We start from the raw sequence: 20,051 nt of genomic DNA, 5'->3' as shown, positions 1-20,051 counted from the left end.
CTTAATGGGCTCTAATCTTAAGAATTTCAGAAATTCGAGTTAAAAGTATTATTCTATCTCGAAGATGACAAACTTTGATTTAGGAAAAATGCTTTTCTCACTTCTTTGGGTATTGAGTAACGAGATGTTAGCTTGAAAAAATAATGGCGATAAGTAATAAGTATTGCTTTACAACTTCATGCTTGTACTTTTCTGTTTGATGTACTATCTAATCTACTTGAGTATTAGATAATATTTTTGTTACTTTAAGATACAAGTTAACAAAAGTTAAACCGAGATATTTCGAAGAAATAAATGTATATATATATATATATATATATATATATATATATATATATATATATATATATATATATATATATAAGAAAGAAAAGTGTGCTTAGAAAGTGATGTTACATTATTAATGCACTTAAGAACGTTGTTTCAATGTAGAAAATTACTTTACTCTTAAAAATTCAAACACATTTCAGTTGGAAATTCTAAACACAGAAAACACTCACCTGACCGACCTCGGATCGTAACAACGTCGGATAATGTAGTTCGTGTGAGAGCGTCCATCCCGCAATCTCCAAAGCATTCAGCACTTAAACAGGTTGACCAGGAGATTTTTTTCTCAGTGCAGAACCTGTAGCTCTAACATTTGATAATCAAATTTGAATAGGTTTTCTATGCGCATAAGAATCATGTGACCAAGTCCGAACCGAATGCGAAACACCCGCTGAGTAGTAATCACAGAACCACCGTTACGAATATACTCCTCCATAACAAGCACATGATGCTCACTGTGCAACGCCATTGCGACTACTGAAAATGGCACGTACATCACTATCGGTTGATATCCCCTTCGCCGCCGTATCCCCACCACAACTCACACAGCGCCCTCTCCAAATACTGGGGTCTTTTTGCCGAGCCCTGTATAAACATAAATTGATTGGTTTTACTTACGTACATGAGTATGTTACTTGGCCTTGAACATAAGTGAAATCTGCTAACGGTTTTTTTAAAAATATATTTTGCACGATCAGTGAAAATTAATACCGTGATGGGAAGTAAATTTTATCGACAACACATTCTGTTTCCTACATACCACTCGTCTAACAAAAGATTGTGTGGAAGGTTCGACCCAACAAATATCTATTCGGTAATCCAATTCTTATCGCACAAGGCCCAACATGTCTTCTGTGATTGTGTTTGTCAGTTTCTCAATTCTCTGCACCAGTTCCACCAAATCGCTTCGAGATGGAAAAGATATAGGGTATGTTATTTTGGTACCCCAAAGAATGAATCACTTGAGGTAATATCAGGAGATGTAGCGGATACTTCACAAATTAGTCGATTACTAAACTAAGTAGCGTACTAAAGCAATAACATAGCGTAGGTGATTCTTAGAAGTTATGTGGAACGGCTACGGCATTACTTATTATTTCTTACTGTTTTGGCCCTATAGAAGTGTAAAGTATTTCAGTTTAACGTCCCACGATTATGCCGTTTAGGCTAAGGAAGACGTCGATTAAGGCAAGTGACTCACGATGGAAGAGTTGTTGGAATTAGAAAGTGGAAGGAAACGGGAGTACACCGAGAAAACCCATGGACACAATGTTGTTTACTACAAACTTATTTGGATCGCACCAGAGACCTCATGCACTAGAGGTAAGCGCTCTAGAACTGAGTCACTACGCCCTCTTTGGATCTATAGAGCTTAACGTTGAAACCGGAAGTGCTAATTGATATCTATCATTTCCTGTTGTAATAAAGGAATAAAATTAGAGGATGAAACATATTTTTGCGGTAGTGAATTCATATCAATAAATTGTTTGTTACTATCAATTTCCGTTTCATCTACCAGTGTTGGAACCGAAAAAATTCGTATATTTAACTACTTCCGGTTTCTACAGATAGATAAATCGGAAAGAAAACTCATTCTTGGGCCGCTAAATCTGTGTCAAAAATAGCTTTTCGAAATATCTTACTGCTTCAGTTGTATGGAAATAAATATTGAAACCGGAAGTACTAGTAAATTTTTAACCACTTTCAGTTTTGGAAGAGTATTGGGGGTGGTAATGGTATGTTCTCCTGAGACGCTGAATCAATTAATAAAAGCATCATGTCACTATCTATTACCATTCTTGCTCTATAGAAATCAACGTTGAAACCGGAAATTATTGATTTCAACCACTTTTGGTTCGAATAGAGGATTAACGGAGGAGTTGGAACCTATTCTTGGGACAGTGATTTGATTGTTTTTAAAAATAAACTACTTGCCGATATCTCCTACTATTTCTTCTTTCACACTTGTCAACAAACAGACGGACGGACATAGTAGTTGTATGCTGACACTTGTTCATAGCATGGGGTGAAAGTTTAATATTACTAAAATAGAGCCGATGCAACTTTTGACTTGCTCTGTTGCACATGAACAGTGCAGATACGATTGTCTATGAGATGAGAAATAGAAACAAATATACTTTTCGAGACAAGACTACTTCAACTCTTGACTAGTAGACAACCCTAGGCGCAAGTCGATAAGGATCTACCTGTTTACTAAAGAGCCAGAATTTGATCCCCGTTGGGTTAGTGGTGATTCTCTCTAATCCAAATCGGCTCAGTAGCAGGCCGGTAGCCAACCCAAAAATGCAGGGGGGGGGGGCAGCTGAAGTTAGGGCGGCCCGATTCAACCATATTATAGTTCATTTGCAAGCCTACTGTGAAAATTTTAGAGGAGCAACAATTATTTAAGGGAGCCCGCTCCCCTAGACCCCCTGGATACGGGCCTGCTCAGTAGTTCACTTACCCTCTGTTAAATGAGTATTTGGGGACACTTGTGAAGTAAAGTTGCCGGAGTATGGTCTAATCACATCAACTTGATTAAGTACTGGCTGGAATCTTGGAAATGTGTAACTTTACTTTCAGAAAACAATATATGGTGTAAAGGTACACATCATATATAGTGGGTAATTGTAAATGGTATAACATAAAGACATCCTCGTTGTTTTCAATTTCTATTTTAATGTCCCAGGCTAAGGGAGACGGATGATTTATGAAAGTGAATGATTATAAAGGAATTGGTGGATTGACAGTGTGGGAGGAAACTAGAGAATCTATAGAAGATCCACAAATACGATTTTGTTCGCGACAAACCAGTGGCGGATCTAGAAGGTAAAAACAGAGAGTACAGCCAGAACCCAGACTATGATAGGTATATCATGAGTTTACGACAAACTTTTAAAAAATATGTAAATATTAGCTCCAATTATTTTTGTCATTCAAAAAACTGGGGGCCTAGGTTCCCTGGCCCTAGGCTAGATCTGCCTCTACGACAAACTCTCATGGCTTGGGATCGAATCAGGATCTCCTCGCAGAGGTGAGATGTTTACTATTGAGCCTTTGTGCCCCTTCTTGTTATTTTGGCCAACTAACATTTTGGTGTAATGCGGTAGGATCAGGGGTAAAAGTGGATCTGAAAAAATAGGGGGACGGACGATGTCACGCCGCCCCCATGCCTATCTTTGCCCATCGTAATTAGTTCAGGAAGCAGGGGATGCCATAGATATTTTTAGGAACTGGATATACTACGTTCCTCCGCGTTCCCCCTCACTTTTGCCCCTGGGTAGGATAGAGCCATAGTTGCGTGATGCAAGTGTTAGAATTGATAATTGTTTGCAGCAACAAGGAAGGCATGATTGCTTAATAAATCCATATAGAGCGTATCGCAGAATGGCGAGTTTCCAACATTTAAAGAAAAAACCCAAACTAGTATGTTTGCTAATTAGAACTTAGAGAAAGTTTCATCTGGTTGGCAACACTACCACTAGCTGACAGGTTTTGCGGGTGGCTGGACCAATGGGAATTTGTTGTGTAACGGTAGGAGAGCGCCCAGTGAGGAGAAGCTCGTTGTTTGAAACAAGTTACTTGGGTAAAGAACTCTAGCGGAACGTCAAAAACATGTCCTCCACTATCTTCCTCATTCTTTGCACATCTTTTATTGCCATCGCTGTTTGCCGATTTCCATCATCTTCCGAACAAGACATAGGTGAGTACATGATAATAAGTCATTGTTGCCTCGATGTTTTCGTTACAACGTTTTCTTCTCATAAGGAGAAGCAACAGGTTTCATCAATCTGAGCTTTATTTTTTTCTCTTTAACGCGAAACAGAGCAGCGAATAAGAATAATAATTCGGAACCTTAAATAAGAAACATCTTTCTATTTTTGAGGTATATTGATTTCAGAAGAATAATATATTAAAATTCATATTGATAAGTAACATTTTCTCTGCTGAACGTATACAGGGAAGCAGTTAAGAACCTCGCTTCGTAATCTGCAAATCTTAAATTGAAATTCCGCGGCCGACAACTTTGATTTATTTTCTTACTCCTCTCTCCGAGGTAATGATGGGTTGAGATCTTGAAATATATTAGGAGTACAACTTCGTCAATTTCTTTCCAAGATTTTAATCCAATCTACTATTAATAATGTTTGCAATATAAGATTTCTTACATCCCGTTATTTGAAACTATTGCTATAGTATTTCTCGATCGTCTAAGGGCTAGCTCACGTGGCTTTGGTGCACAGAGATACAATTTTGATTTCCGGTGTGAGAGATTTGAACCCATTACAACGGTTCGGATTCTAGCTTAAACTGTAGGTCCACATCGCACATAGTCTTGGTGTTGAAAGGGACCCTAAACTTCAACAATAAAATAATTAAATATATATGTATGTCATAATTATACGAAAATGTTCTTAGGATTCAGATCTAATGGTTTATTGTCTGTGGGGCAGTACATTGTGTAAATACTCACGTACAGCTGAATGGCTAAGAAGCCAGCTTTTGACTTGCGTCATCTTCGGTTTGATTCCGATTTTTGTATATAATGGTCTGTGTTGACTGAATATTGTCACAATTATGAGTTAACGAACGTCTTGAATTAGAAGACAGCGAACTGTGGTCTAGAAAGCCGGAAGAAATAATAATAGGGACCAATATGCTGATTACATATCATGAACTAATAGCTATGTAGCTGCCCATAATCCTTTGTAACTCAAGGAACTTTTAGTTTTGTCTTTTTCGTGGCTAAACATTTAGCGATTCGACTTCACTTCTCAGTGATAATTTATATAATTGAGATCCCACATTATCTCAGTATAGCCCTTTTATTGAGAAGAGACGTTACTCAGAGTGGCAAAACGTTTTGATTTATTGGTGTACCTGAGATTGTGAAAATGTTCGGCTATCTACCTACGTGCAATTGTCGCAGGCACTGTACTTTTATCTTCCTTAGTTCACTTTTAGGAGAGGAATCGGAGTTAAATTTCTGTTTTTGCAAAGTTTAGTAATATCCTTCTAAACCATGGGTGCACCTACGCGTGGGGATCAACGAGTCTGGACTTCCAAAATTTTGTATATCTAACTTGTCATATAGTTGTACACTTTCTTAATACAACTATACTTGTTTAGCAGGGAAATTATTGATGTAGCACAGGGGCGGATCCAGAACGGACTTCCGTGGGGGGCGGTGGGTTGTAATATTGCTACTTAGAGCTACTTTTAAGAGGTTCAAACTGTGGGATGGGTTTTACTTATATATAAAATAAGAAAGTTTCCTCTTCTGGGGAGGAGGCGATTACCTCGATCGCTCCCTGGATCCGCCCCTGATGTAGCATAGCCATTTATTTTATCTTTACACTTCATCTGTATTCTTTCTTTTCTTATAGAAAACTATCAAGTTCCATATTTTTTCATAGAATATGGGTGGAAATACTTAACAATTACTTATCATCTTTTTACGTGTAGAATAACACCGAGTGTCTTGTAGTATTGATACCCCTCCTCCACAAAAGCTTTGGGCATGTCCCAACAAAAATTTCTGGGACACTGTGCGCGCTGTTCCAATTTTTCTTGTTCTTTCTTTCCTTCTGTCTTTTTTTTTTTTTTTTTTTGAGAACAACGTAAACATTGCACAACAAATACATTCTTTTATTCTTGGACATAACAAAGAAGAAATGTTGCAATTCTTCATGTTTTTGGCCTTCATTCGAAATCAGTTTACCTCAATTGAAAATCACTTTTGGAAAAAGCGTGGTGTGTAAGATTTCTTTTCAGATAATAACTTTTCTCTTAAAAGTTTCGTAACCTCTCTGATACTTAACGGCGATCAACCAGTCGATCACGGTTGCCAGTTGCATTAACTCAAACAAATCTCGTTACAGAATTGTTATGCTTACCTTCTTCACGTAATCCAGGGTACAATTCCCAGTGGGAAATTAGTTTTCGGTAGGTTACAACCTACTATTCCAGGCGAAAGTAAAGGTTACTCAGCGGTAGGTTGCTAACATATAATGCGAAGGTTCCTGGTTTGATACTAGACGAGTTCACGACGTCGTGACCACGGATTTTTAATTGTATTATCGTTTGATCCTACATTATCATTCCACCAGATCTTCCATAATCGTTTACTTATGTTTATCATTCTTGCTTTTAGCCTAACAAAGAACATAATCGTGGCACATTAAACTAAGATGTTCATTTATTTTTGAAATCTTATGGCGTCAACTTAAGTTCCAAATGAACAATTTTATTTTCTGCGAAACAGTGGATCAGTAATAAACCGATCACACTTGATAATTATGTAGCGAATTGTAACTGTAGTTGCACCCAGGTTCCCACATTATTCCTGGTTCGATTCGTATAATAAAGATCTTGTATCCTATTTTTTTGTAATTCAGCTAACTAGATAGAAAAAACGAATGGTCAGAAAAACAGCACGAAACACATTTTTATGTAAACAACTTGCCTATGAACAGGTTGTATATTGTTCAACATAACGAGTCGCACGTAATTTTCTTTAATATGGCAGTGAGTATCAAAGTGAGTGATGGAACATTAAATATTTTCAAGTATTGTGATTTTTCGGTATCTACAGCATATATGTACACTTGTTTTGCTTATAACGTTGTCAGTCACGAGCTTCGATAATAGTATCTTAAAGAAAAAATGTTACTTGTGTCACTGATACACATGCCATCAAGAGTTAAGATTCAATTTGTTGTCAAGTAAAGCCAGGTGAAGTCGGGCATGAGAAAAACAGTGGGAGAGGGGTAATATTTCATAGAAACCATTAAATATGACAGCGTCACTTTATAAGATAGTGTAAAGGTTTACGGCTAGACTACTATGTGCTCTAATGATTTTCTAAGGAGTTTGGTTTACAAATATTCCCTTATATATATATTTACTCTGTCTGTGTGTTTATCCGAGAGAGAAAGTATCTCAAAATCTTATTAAATGGATCAGCATCAATTTTGCCCAGGATGTAGAGGATAAAAGAAAATAAAAAAACGTGTTCCTTAATGGAACTGATATTCAAACCGGAAGTGGTAAAAATAACCCATTTCCGTTTTTTATGCTGATCAGCAGAGTAAAGCGGTAATACGTAGCGAGAAGCGGTTTCTTGCAATCGATTAAGAGCTCCAAGAAAGTATTTTATATTGATTCTTAACTCTCTACTAAAAGCGGAAGTGATAGAAATCCACTACAACTTCCGGTTTTAGTATTGATTTACATAGACCAAAAACGATAAGAGATAGCGATTAGCAATATTTCGGGAATCGTTTTGGCGTTTTAAGAATAAATATCATCGTGTTTCTTAACCCTATATTCAAACCGAAGGTGGCAGAAATTAACCACTTCTGGCTTAAATACTGATCGCTATAGAATAAAAGCAATAATAGATAGCAAAAAAGCGGTTTTCTGCAATTTATGGTCGTTGCAAGAATATCTTCTTCACTCTAACTTCATTCTAATTATTCTACTAAAACTGCTGTTACCATTCCAGGTTTCAATATTGAGCAAATGTTTTTCGTCATGCCAACAATACTCTTCCTCATAGTGTACACGTGAGCCGCTACTTGTTTAAAAGTGTAAAAACTGCTCTTGCAATAAGTACCTAAAATTATAGATGTTTTGATGTCGCAATATTGGATTTTCCATGTTGCTTTTTGCTCTGCATAACTAAGTGGCTTCCATGTGTGCTTTGCAAGTAAAAACTTTACCTCACAATTAGTGGAAAGCACATATACTTAAATGAAATGAAATATTTCAGTTTGACCTCATACGATTATGCCTGTTAGGCTTACGAGGGAAGGGCGCGATGTCACTCAGAGATAATTGCACCAAATTTGGTGTAGGAGTAGGTAATGTGAATAGAAAAGTACATGTGGAAGCATTCGTTTCTCAGGCGTTCGGAATCAGAAATAATGAGTCCTACAGTTCTTGAGAAATATGGCCTGTTAATCAGATATTGATGGGACGGAGCCTTTGCTCGCTGTTGCGACTAATGCAGAAGAAGTTAAATAAAGTAGAATGAGAACAGAAAAGATGTTACAACGACTCACCAAAGGTAGTCATCAACCTGGTTCGGCTAATAATATAAGTAGATTTCGAGTGGTAGTAATTGTTTACACATTAAAATATCTTCTGTGATTACATTTACTAGTATTCTCACCTTTTATATTGAAATCACAAAACGATGATACGCATTAAACAATTTTATTCGTTGGTTTTCTTTGAACGAATATGCACATAGACTGTATTGCAATCGTACATGTTTGTTAGTAATCTATCAACAACTACCTAGCAACTAATTATACAATAATGTATATATCTTATATATTTTGAAAACATTCTTCTTTTGTTATTTTTAAATTAACATTATATTTGGTATAGTGCTTATGTAGAAGCACTTTCTGCCCAAAAATACAAGTAATTATCAATTTATACAAAGTATCTCGTTGTATAAAAATGTCGCCCGACGATGGGACTGAATATAAAAGTTACAAGGGAGCTTGGTTTTTATATTTAAGAACCACTGGTCCGTTTATAAGAACAATATTCCATAATTACGTCCTTTACATTTTGATCGACCCTCGCATATATATAACATTATTTATTTTCATTCATATAAATATATTTATAATAAATCTTTCATTTCATTATCATTTATCTTTTATTACATTAATATATATTTTTTTTATTATTAAAACGTCGTCGCTTATTTATATAATTAATGAAGGGTACGAATTCAAAATAACAAGAAGCAATTACATTTTAAAATATGAGTCACCATGATCAAGGGCGCATTATATAGTAGTTACTTTAGATGATATTCTACAGTATGCATTGTATCAATTAGGCGTCAGAATATAGAAGAATCTTATTCAAGTAACATATAAGATTGTGCATGAAGACAGTCGTTGAATAATTAACTTAATAGAATGAATCATATACTTAACATAATCTTTTTGACAATTAAGTTTCAACATAAATCAAATATACTATAAATAACCTTTGCTTTTAATGAATCGGACTATAATTCTTCATATTAACAAGAAAGAATTAAAATCATTTGAAAATTATCATTTGTGGGAACAAATGTGAAAAAAATATTTATGAGTTCATTAACTAATCCTATCAAGTATAATGCTTGTATATCGAAGTCATAAGAATTGTTTTCATTATTGATATTAACACATAGACTTAAAAATAAATATTCACAAGAATCTATAGCTGGTATGGGTTTAACCCTTACTTCATTAACTAGAGTCAGTTTAAATTTGTATTAGCATATGATTTTAATAAAGTACATTGTACTGCACTATCATGATTAGGTTCCGCAATATTTTGTACATGTATGGCGTCGTGATTCTGATTTTGATACGAAGTGCCATCTCTTGAACAACGATTATGTCTATATATAGAATTTGTAGCATTTCTAGAATTTCGCCATGTATTTCGATTGTTTTTATGTCTACTTCGGTTGAGTGATCTGACATAATTATTGTCACGATTGGTTAGGTTAGGTTGATTCCCAACATAGCTTTGCCTATTTTGCTCGTTCTGATTGCTTGAATTTACTCGGTTTAGGTTGTGTTCCGTATCGTTCATACTACGGATATTTAGATTCCGAACAGGTACAAAATGATCTGAATTATTTTTACTTTTACCTATTCCTGCTTGTTGATTCAAAGCATGGTATTGAGTTTCATAACATTGAACAAGCATTAATAAATGGTTAAAACTCATACACTGGGTAGAAAACAGGATCTGTTGTAACTTAAACGGTAGCAAATTTCGAATTGATGCTATGATTCTAGATTCCGATTGCAATGGATTTACGACTTTTAATTCGTTGTATGTATTTACAACAAACTCGACAACAGATTTGTGCAAACGAGGATTGAAATGTTGGTTTCTAATCGTGGCATCTCTATTTGCAAGCAAAAAGTCATTTTCGTAATTTGCGATTAGCGCTGCTTTGAATTCCTCATACGTACTAACGTGATCTCGTACTGCTTTAAACCATAAAGAACATGGTGGGAGTAATAAATGAGGGATTAGTTTCATATATTGTGATCTATCTATACACATTATATTGCACTCATCCTGAAATTTTTCTAGGAAAGAAGTAGCATTCTCATTACATTTACCACTGAACTTACTCATAGCACGTATTTCACTCATCTTTACGCTTAACTTTACCTTCCTTTTATCATTCCGTGTTCTTGTTGAGTGACAGTTCCTACCTATGGCGTGATGTGTAGTTGCACCATCTCTTTTCCGCCCATCTGTACTTCTCGGATGAAGTTCTTCCAAAATAATGTCCTCATCAGATACGGGTGAAGGCGAAGTCATCTCTTGTGAACAAGGGAATTCTACACGATCATTAGCCATGTTGTTGTGGTATGTGTTGTCCTTGATCTGTAGTGTTCTAATTTTCTCTTGTAAGGTAGCTATCAACTGAGTATTCGCACGTATCTGGTTGGAGTTATCCGTGACCTGAATCTTTTGTTGCTGTACAGAAGATTCTATTACTTCCAAATCCCTTTTTACACCACTGACTTCTTGGATTAGATGGTTTTGATTATCCTGGCAATCCTCAGATATTCTTTTTAACTTTTCATCAAACTGCGAAGTGATGTCATTCATTGCCTGGATAATAAATTGTTTCGTCTCATCTGACTTCTGCTCCAATCGTCTGTTGGATTCCTCGGACTTCTGCTCCATCGTTTGCTTTAATTCTTCATATCGTCTGTTGGATTCCTCGGACTTCTGCTCTATCATCTGTTTTAATCCTTCATATTGTCTGTTGGATTCTTGCTTCATGGCTTCCATATCGTCTTTTCGGCTTTGTTCTTGCCGCTGTAAGACTAATAAAATTCGGTCTTCTAATGTCATTCCTGGTGCTGCATTTTGTTCACCGTTATCACTATCACTGGTTTCTTTCTGCATTGCCTCACCGTTCATTTTTCGTGTGATTATTCTACCACTTCTAAGTCTTGTCAAGTTCGTAGTCATTAACCTTATTACAAAAGTAAATTCACCCTTACTTTACTTCGGGATATGAATTTGCAAGAATCCCGGGTGAGGTAAACCAAAATTTTTACAACGACTCACCAAAGGTAGTCATCAACCTGGTTCGGCTAATAATATAAGTAGATTTCGAGTGGTAGTAATTGTTTACACATTAAAATATCTTCTGTGATTACATTTACTAGTATTCTCACCTTTTATATTGAAATCACAAAACGATGATACGCATTAAACAATTTTATTCGTTGGTTTTCTTTGAACGAATATGCACATAGACTGTATTGCAATCGTACATGTTTGTTAGGTATCTATCAACAACTACCTAGCAACTAATTATACAATAATGTATATATCTTATATATTTTGAAAACATTCTTCTTTTGTTATTTTTAAATTAACATTATATTTGGTATAGTGCTTATGTAGAAGCACTTTCTGCCCAAAAATACAAGTAATTATCAATTTATACAAAGTATCTCGTTGTAATGTGCTCAACAAAAATGCGCCAATGTCTGACCTCAGTCCCACCAGGCGAATGCCGGGATACTAAATAATCAACTGTCCTTGCCATTACCCACCTTTTCTCTATAAAGAGAAGTTGAAATACATTAATTTTAAGAAATAATTAGAATCTAATACTGGAAATACTTTGAATTTTTTTAATTTTAATTTTTTTTCTGACAGGCATACAGTATTTTTATTTTTATACATACTGTCAAGAATAGCAAAAAAATAGGTCTACTAAACATTTTCAACAGGTGCAGAATTGTTTGAAAATCAATTTAAATGAAACGATATAAAACTAATTAGAACTGTATATTAAAATACCAGAAAAATACAAACGCAACAGAACCTGCATATTGAAATACAATTACGTAAAATTGAAAGCTATTCAGATACCTGAGCATGGTATGATTTCACTACTGCGGCATCTCCGGTTCAATCTTCGTAACGCACACTATCAAGTCATTTAAAATACTCAAAATCTTTTTTTAAACAACTGTCCAAATTTTTTAAACCAAAATTAAAAATCACTATTTTTTTATCACATGACCCAAATTAAGGGAGTTATAAAGTTTTAAATTTTCAAACGGCCTCCACTTTGTAACAGTATGACGGATTGGATTCGATATTTGTAATATGAATGAACTGACCAAATTTGGTTTTAATCCACTAGCTTTGAGGGAAGTTACTGTATTCATTATACTGAAGAAAAGGATTCTACTATTATATGAGATCTCCTCTGTGGCTAAATTAAAAATTCCACACAACCTTATTACAAACCAGAAATTATAAGGAGGTCGCTGGCAAGCGGATATGATAAAATGTGAGTTGTGATAGGAATTAGGTTGAGAACCACTTTTCTACATTGTACGTAACTTATGTACGGTTTTGTTGAGAAAAAAAACTGACAATCTAACTATGTTAAAAATGAATTGCATTCTTACTCAGACTTGACATTAAGTGAAAAAATATGGATATTTTGGCCAATTGAAATCCTATGTTTAAAGTGGTCCCAAAATATACCATTTTAAAGTAGGGTGCGTGACCAAGATTTTTTGATTAATATTACGTAATTTTCTCGAAATATTTGTTCTCCATGCTTATGTTCATGATCTGGAATTAAAGGAGATATGTTTTTAGCACAAGCATTACGTAGTGTGTTTGAGAACATATTGCTCAATAATAAAGATAATTTCACGAGTACAGATTACTTCACTATACACTACTTGTAAGAATCAGAGAATTACGGACAGAATTTGTAAAGTTGGACCTAAATTAGAACATTTTTTTTTAGAAAAGCTAAAAATTGATGGACGACTAATGGATTGTATTAACATATATATGCAAATGATTATCAAAATAATGAAAACATTTCAAGAAGTAACTTACCTCATTGATACGGAATGGGGAAGGGGGGCGCCGTTAGCTTGTACTTGTAGAACGAGTCTGATTTGTCATAGAATGGAGGGTTGTAAATCATGAATGATTGTAAAAGGAATTTTGGGGGCACGATGACTCAATGGTAAAGCGCATATTTCTGGTGTGTGGGGTCCTTGGTTTGATCTCCGACCAAGTAAGTTTGTGGTAGACATCATCGCCTCCGTGAGTTTTCTCGAGATACTCCCATTTCTCCCAAATTATCATTCCACCAATTATTTCGTCGTTATTCACTTGCCTTAACCATCCGTCTCTTTCAGCCTAAAGGGCATAATCTTGGGATGTTAAACTGAAATATTTCATTTCATTTCATTTGAAAGAAATTTTATACTAATTCTCATGCACTGTAGCACTCAATTCTGTTAGTGAGAATGCAGAAGGATTTCTGTTCCGGAATCTAAGTTCCAGAGCTGGTAATATTACTAAATATTTACAATGTCTACGTTGTATATACTTTATATTCAGTGACTTTGAGGCTTGGAGAGTTAGCGTCACAAGTGAGGTCTAGCAGTGTAAATGGATCCATTGTCATCTTCGAAAGTTGCGTCATTAACCGGAAACAATATCTGGAGGTAGGATACACGTAACCATCTAAAATGTTCACATAAATACTGGTAGTATTGTATCCTGCAAGTATAATCACAGGATCCATCTGGAAATTGCTGCCGACAGCATTACAGAGCTGCTGCATGTTTCAGAGTAAGGGAGATCCAATTCGAAACATAAGCTTTCTTAAGCATCCGTGACATAAGCACGGTTGTTGTTTGAAATAAGGCGAAGGGGGAACTCACTATATTACGCGTTTCCAGTCGTTGGCTGTCCACTTCGCATGCTCTTGGAGCCCATTTCGTTGCGTTAAAACGTTGTTGGCAATGATCAGCGGTTGGGAAATTGCAATCCGACGTCGGATGTTTAGGAGGCTGTTTTAGATGCTGATTAAGTTCTTCAGTCATTTCTGCTATATTACCTCTTTGAAGTTCAATATACTTTTCCGTAAGCTACCATCACCTTGGACATTATTGGCCGTGTTATACGCAGCGCACTTGCATAAACTAATCTTGCATAAATTAAGAGATCACAACATGGTCTCTTTGTAAGCTCTTTCATTTTGTTTCATCATCACCGGGCTGCGTTAACCTATGTATCCGGTCTACGCCGTCTGATGTACTACGGAAAATCACCTAACTCACTACTAACAACGATAGGGTGCTGTACACGTGTTACAAGCTACAAGTGTTCCATTATTTTGATACTCATATGTATAAAACAAAGATGTAAGACGTTGGTTATGACTTTATCTATCCTGCAACCGTCTCTTAAGTCTGTCTGCTGTCTATTATTTCTTTATGGAATTTGTACTTCTTGAGAGAACATAATTTAAAAGTCTTTTGCAATGCATTCACCAACTCTAAGTGTAAAGATAAATAGACTAGATGTTCTGTAAACAGTAAAAGCGAACGACTACGTAGTGCGGATGCGAACTCCAATTTAGGGATAAGAAAATATGGGAAAAGAAGGTAAATTGATTTAGTGTTAAAGTTTCATTTGTTTCTTTTGTTAAATTTAGGAAATTCACTTCTTATACATAACAAATTTCAATCCTAAGTAATAGGGATAATTCCAAAGCCCCAAAGAAGATACACGCCATAATCCATGAAAATCGGAAGTTATCATGAAGTATTTTCTTAAAACTGGGCCGAATTCATTCTCTTATCATTGGGTATTTACATTTTTAAGTTATTGACTACACTGTGAATTCTTAAAGCACCCAATATTTAATGAAAGGCAGGTATTTGTTTTTTAAGAGAGTTGCTGTGAATATTTTAGGTGAAAATGAATTCTCAGCTTTCATTAATTAACTGATTTGCTATTGGCTGAGATTGACTATTTTCTGACTGGTAATTCTACACAATTTCAAAACAAGTGAGTTTCGTTTACATTGGAAAACTACAATATGCTTCCAAAGTATGGAGAGATTGAATATTTGTTTATTTCGGATTATTTTACACGCAAATTTAAGGTTTTAAGAAGCCTTCCATACCACTAAACATTACTCAAAATTTTTGAAGGAAGTTCCATTTTAAAACACAAAGGAAATAAAAAATGAATGCTTAGCATTCAGAAGGATGCCTACAATAATAATAGTCGAATTTGAACCACTTACCAGGTTAGTAAATCCATTTTCTCCACCACTAATTGTATTGAAAGTGACGGTAACGGGCCTGAAAGATCGTCTAGAACCATAGTTCTCACTATAGCAAATTCTTCCGTAGAAAGGGAAAGATATGTTTCATCATCCGCTTTGGTAACTGTTCGAAGACACTGCAAGGAACAAGGAGTCCAAACTTACAGAATTCCATAAATGAGGCGTCCAGGGCTTTCACAAGGATGAACGAAAATCGAATTATTCGAATTTCTCTCTTCTGTATTCCTTGCACAAGAGCTTCTGGGATGATCGAGCGGTGTGCTTGAAGGTCTTGTCCATGTGGCTTCCTACATTTGTAGTCTCGTCACCGTACAGGAGAGGTAAGGTATGTCATACAGAGAGTCCGTGAAGTTAGCTGTGTTGTTTCTGATGTTAGAAGGTACTTCGAGTTGCAATGATCTCCTGATTGGAATATCACGCCACTACCAGATATTCCTTTGTAAACTTTTCTTGCATTGTATCACAAATCCAAAATGGCTTTTGTACTCTGATGATAGAAAATGAATCGAACTCCTTGGTCTCATCTAGGTAGAGCCATCCCTCATCAAGGGTGCATACACTCATTTCCATCATCAAGAGTATATTCATCATCCGTGTAATGTGGGTTCCTGTCACCACTTCATGGCGCGTCCTCAAGTTGCGGATCGAGGAGAAGGCCTTTAGATATTGAGATTAGCTTCGAATAAACTGAATAAGCAGTCGCGGACAGACGACAAGCAGTGGTCTTCCAGCTTGGGGGTTTGGGCAGGGTTAACAACCTTATCCTGTAAAAAATGCACTTGTTCAAAAACATTCACAGAAGACTCGGACCAGGACTGATAACTTGGTACGACCTCAGCAAAAGAAAACGGACATGAGATTTGGAACATGGAATATTAGAAGTCTTTATAGGGCAGGCGCGTTAAAATCTGTAACGAGTGATTTATAGAAATACAGGATGGACCTAGTAGAAGTTCAGGAAATTAGGTGAGAAGGAAATGGAACTGTGAATTCCAGAAATTTTACGTTCTTTTACGAGGAAGGAAATAAAAATCACCAGTTAGGAACAGGATTTTTCGTTCACAAATGAATATTACCAGCAATTAAGCAGGTTGAATTTGTTACTGACAGACTTTCTTTTATTACTCTTAAGGGTCGGTGGTGTGATATTATTGTTTTAAATGTACATGCCCCAACTGAAGATAAGGATGACGATGTAAAAGACAACTTTTACGAAGAAGTGGAACGGATATTTGACCAACTCCCGCGATAACATATGAAAATTCTATTAGACGTTTCAATGCGAAGGCAGGATGAGAAGATACTTCCAAACCGATTATAGGGAACGAAAGTCTGCATAAGGAAAGTAATGACAACGGTGTTAGACTCGTGAACTTGGCAATATCCAAAAAACTTATCGTGAAGAGCACAAAATTCTCACATCGGGACGATCATAAATACTCACATCGGGACCTTGGACCTCACCAGGTGGAAAAACTTAAATTGATCACGTTTTAGTAGATAGAAGACAACCTAGCATAATTGATGTTCGGTCATTTAGAGGGGCTGATTGTGACACTGGTCACTACCTGGTAGCAGCGGTAATAAGAGAGAGATTATAGTTGAATAAAGGAAATATTCAATGTCTGAAGTGATTTGATTTGAAGAAATTAGAAGAGAGCCAGGTGAGAGAGGAATACCAGATTGAAGTTTCGAATAGATTCTTAGTTTTGAAAGATTCTGAGTGCACTAGCGTTAAGGATACCTGAATTGAAATTAAAGATAGCATCAAAATTTCAGCAAAAGAAAAATTGGGACACTCGGAAATACGTAGAAACAAACCATGGTTCGACCAGAAATGCTTTAAACTAACAGAGAAGGGAAAACAGGCAAAATTAGGTTGGCTACACAATCCGAATGAAATAACTACACAAAATCATTCATTCATCTATAAGATATACAAAATCATTCAATTCTGTTAAATCATTCCAAATGATAAATGTAACACATCTAATAACGTGTCAGCAGAAACAATGAACTTAAATAAGTCTAGTTTCAAATTTTCAAGTGAAGGAGATATAATAATAATAAGGGTATGTATTTTAAATAACTATGCGCTCAGTCACTGAATAATCCTATATCTTTGCTCTCAAGAACAAATTCTTTTCTTTGAGTATGTTTGCTTGTGCGCATGTTTGAAGAGAGGTGTGGAATGAGAGGTAATTCTGTAGTTGGCAGCAATAAATGTAAATATGCAATTGTGCGTAACAGGAACAAATATTATATATAATTTGCTACTCAAATTTAGTTCTGAGCTCCTTCGTGGCTTAGGGCCTCCTCACTGGTCTAGTGGCTAGTACGTCCGCGTTTTGTGTACGGGGTCCCGGATTCGATTCACAGTGGGAGAGAATTTGGAATTTTAACCGTCCTGAATATATGTGTTCGTGTCCCTATCGAATTTTGTAAAAGGTTAAAGAAACTTTGTATACGAGGAAAGTGGGTGCTCAGGAAACTGATATATAATCGGTTGATCTTTAAGAAAAAACAGCAGTTAGCATACGCGCCTTTCTCGTGGGGGACCTGAGTTCGATTCCCGGCGGGAACTCATGTGGTTCGGATTCCACGTTAATCAGTAGGTCTTATCTCATATAGCTTCTCTGCTGAAAGGGACGTTAAACTCAAAATTAACTCAAATTTAATTCTGTAAAGAACTACTAAAAAGATTAAATACTAATATTTTCGTCTCTCCCCAAATTTTCCGTTTTTTCCGAGCCTTGGTAAAAATATTTTTTGACAACACTAGTACCGAGCGTGGTAGAAGCGTTGTCAACAGTGTATTGGCTCAAAAGTATCTTATTTTGAAGAATTTCAACCCATTGTAGATATATATGCAATAATTATTTTATCTTAAATGTTGTCCTGGAACTTTTTGAACAACCTCTGTAAACCCAAGTTAAAACTTTTAAAGTGTATACTATTAAGTGGATAAATCGATTAAACATCAACACAGAATTGTAAATCTTTCATTTTTTTTATCAATCATTGATAAAGTTTGTGAGATCTAAATGTAATGAATAGAACCATTAAAGTTTTATGTATGGTGATATGTGCTCACAAACTGCGAGAAATCTACTTTAATGGCGTTTCTTAAATAAAAAAAACACTAATGTACGTGTCAGAGTGTTTACACAATCGGATTTAGAACTTTCTTTATATGTGGGCGTTACGTGATATTCACTGGAAGCAACAGAACTCAGTGAACAGCCAATATAAAGTTTATTGGTGGAAAACGATATTGAACTTCCTTATCTTTTATTAGTTCTCATTTTCTTTTTTTCTTTATTTGTTAACACGACACTTTCTATGTGATGGTATTTTCAGGAAGAAATCAACCACAAAATGAAATGAGTGGAAAGAGACTTCTCTTTAGACGTTAGGCTGTGGTCAAAAGGGAAAAAGAAAGTCAGCACAAGTAGATTCACATTTTTTATACACCTTTCATACTCAGAATGGATGTACTGTGCTGCAGAAATATGAACAATTAAAAATGGACGTAGATAAGTAGAAAATTTGGTCGAGAAGTGTTTTCGTACAATTGCACATGCCACAAGGTAAAATATTTGGTTTTCAACTATTGCTTGTTGTGAGGTAGTAGTTTGGGTAAAAGAATGCGTAAGTTATTCAAGAAGTAATAATTAGCGTAGGGTAAAATGGAGGTAACCCTGCGGGTGAAAAAGAAGTCATATATGTCTCGTCGTGTTCTTCAGATGAAACATTACCTAGGTAGTGTGAAGTGTCAAATAATATTTTGAGAGAAGAACTGGTCTCAGTGGGTCCAGATTTGTGATCTTGCCGCTTCTGATTATGAGAAATGCTCAACTATAGAGTATACTTCAAAACTTTTAAATGCTTCGTACATTTACTAAAATAGAAATTCAGTTTGCTATTTAGAGCATTTCCAAATAAAGATAGTCAATATAGGTTTTGGAATTTCGGCAACGTTTGCAAAAGAGTTTGAACTTCATGGAGTACAGCTTGAAATGTGGCGTTAAAAATTTATATGAAGCCGTTAAACTTTTCCAAGTTACAGAATGTGTCTTTGTACAAAATCAAATATTTTCTTACTTCTGCAAAATTTCAACGTCAGCAATTGGTTTTGACACTCAGCAGTTCCTTCCATAAGAAAGATTCCAGGCCTCTAAACTTTTGTTTAGAAAATATTTCTCCTATTTTTATTGTGTAAAGTAACAGAAACTGATATTATTATTATTATTATTATTATTATTATTATTATTATTATTATTATTATTTTGCTTTTGTCGAACTATTTAAGACGAAACTTACGCGTTTGTTCTTATTTCATTTCTGGAATCTAAGTAGAGTAATCATTGTATTAGAAACTAGTGGAAGTGCCCGTTTTTTTGCATGGAAAGAGTATGGTATAATGAATATGACTGGAAAATTAAATAATGAAGAAGTTGCCTCGTTTCGTACCTTTTGAAGTGGAATTTTCAATAAGCTTGTGTTTGGTTAAATACGAGTTTATAATATATCGAAT

The 20,051-nt window shown here is 35.5% G+C and overlaps 1 protein-coding gene across 1 annotated transcript in view; it reads left to right on the top strand.

Moving 5' to 3' along the window:
* Positions 1-3,876: 3,876 nt before the first annotated feature.
* Positions 3,877-20,051, top strand: part of LOC145666624 (uncharacterized) — a 76,338-nt gene continuing 60,163 nt past the window's right edge. The window contains exon 1 of the mRNA XM_081734061.1: positions 3,877-4,030. Within this exon, the coding sequence (XP_081590187.1) occupies positions 3,943-4,030 (88 nt within the window). The 5' untranslated portion in view covers positions 3,877-3,942. The remainder of the gene's footprint in view (positions 4,031-20,051) is intronic.

Source organism: Thermobia domestica, chromosome 12, assembly GCF_964235325.1.
Source record: "Thermobia domestica chromosome 12, izTheDome1.hap1.1, whole genome shotgun sequence".
NCBI classification, from domain to species: Eukaryota; Metazoa; Arthropoda; class Insecta; order Zygentoma; family Lepismatidae; genus Thermobia; species Thermobia domestica.
This window is presented reverse-complemented; position numbering and strand designations above follow the sequence as displayed.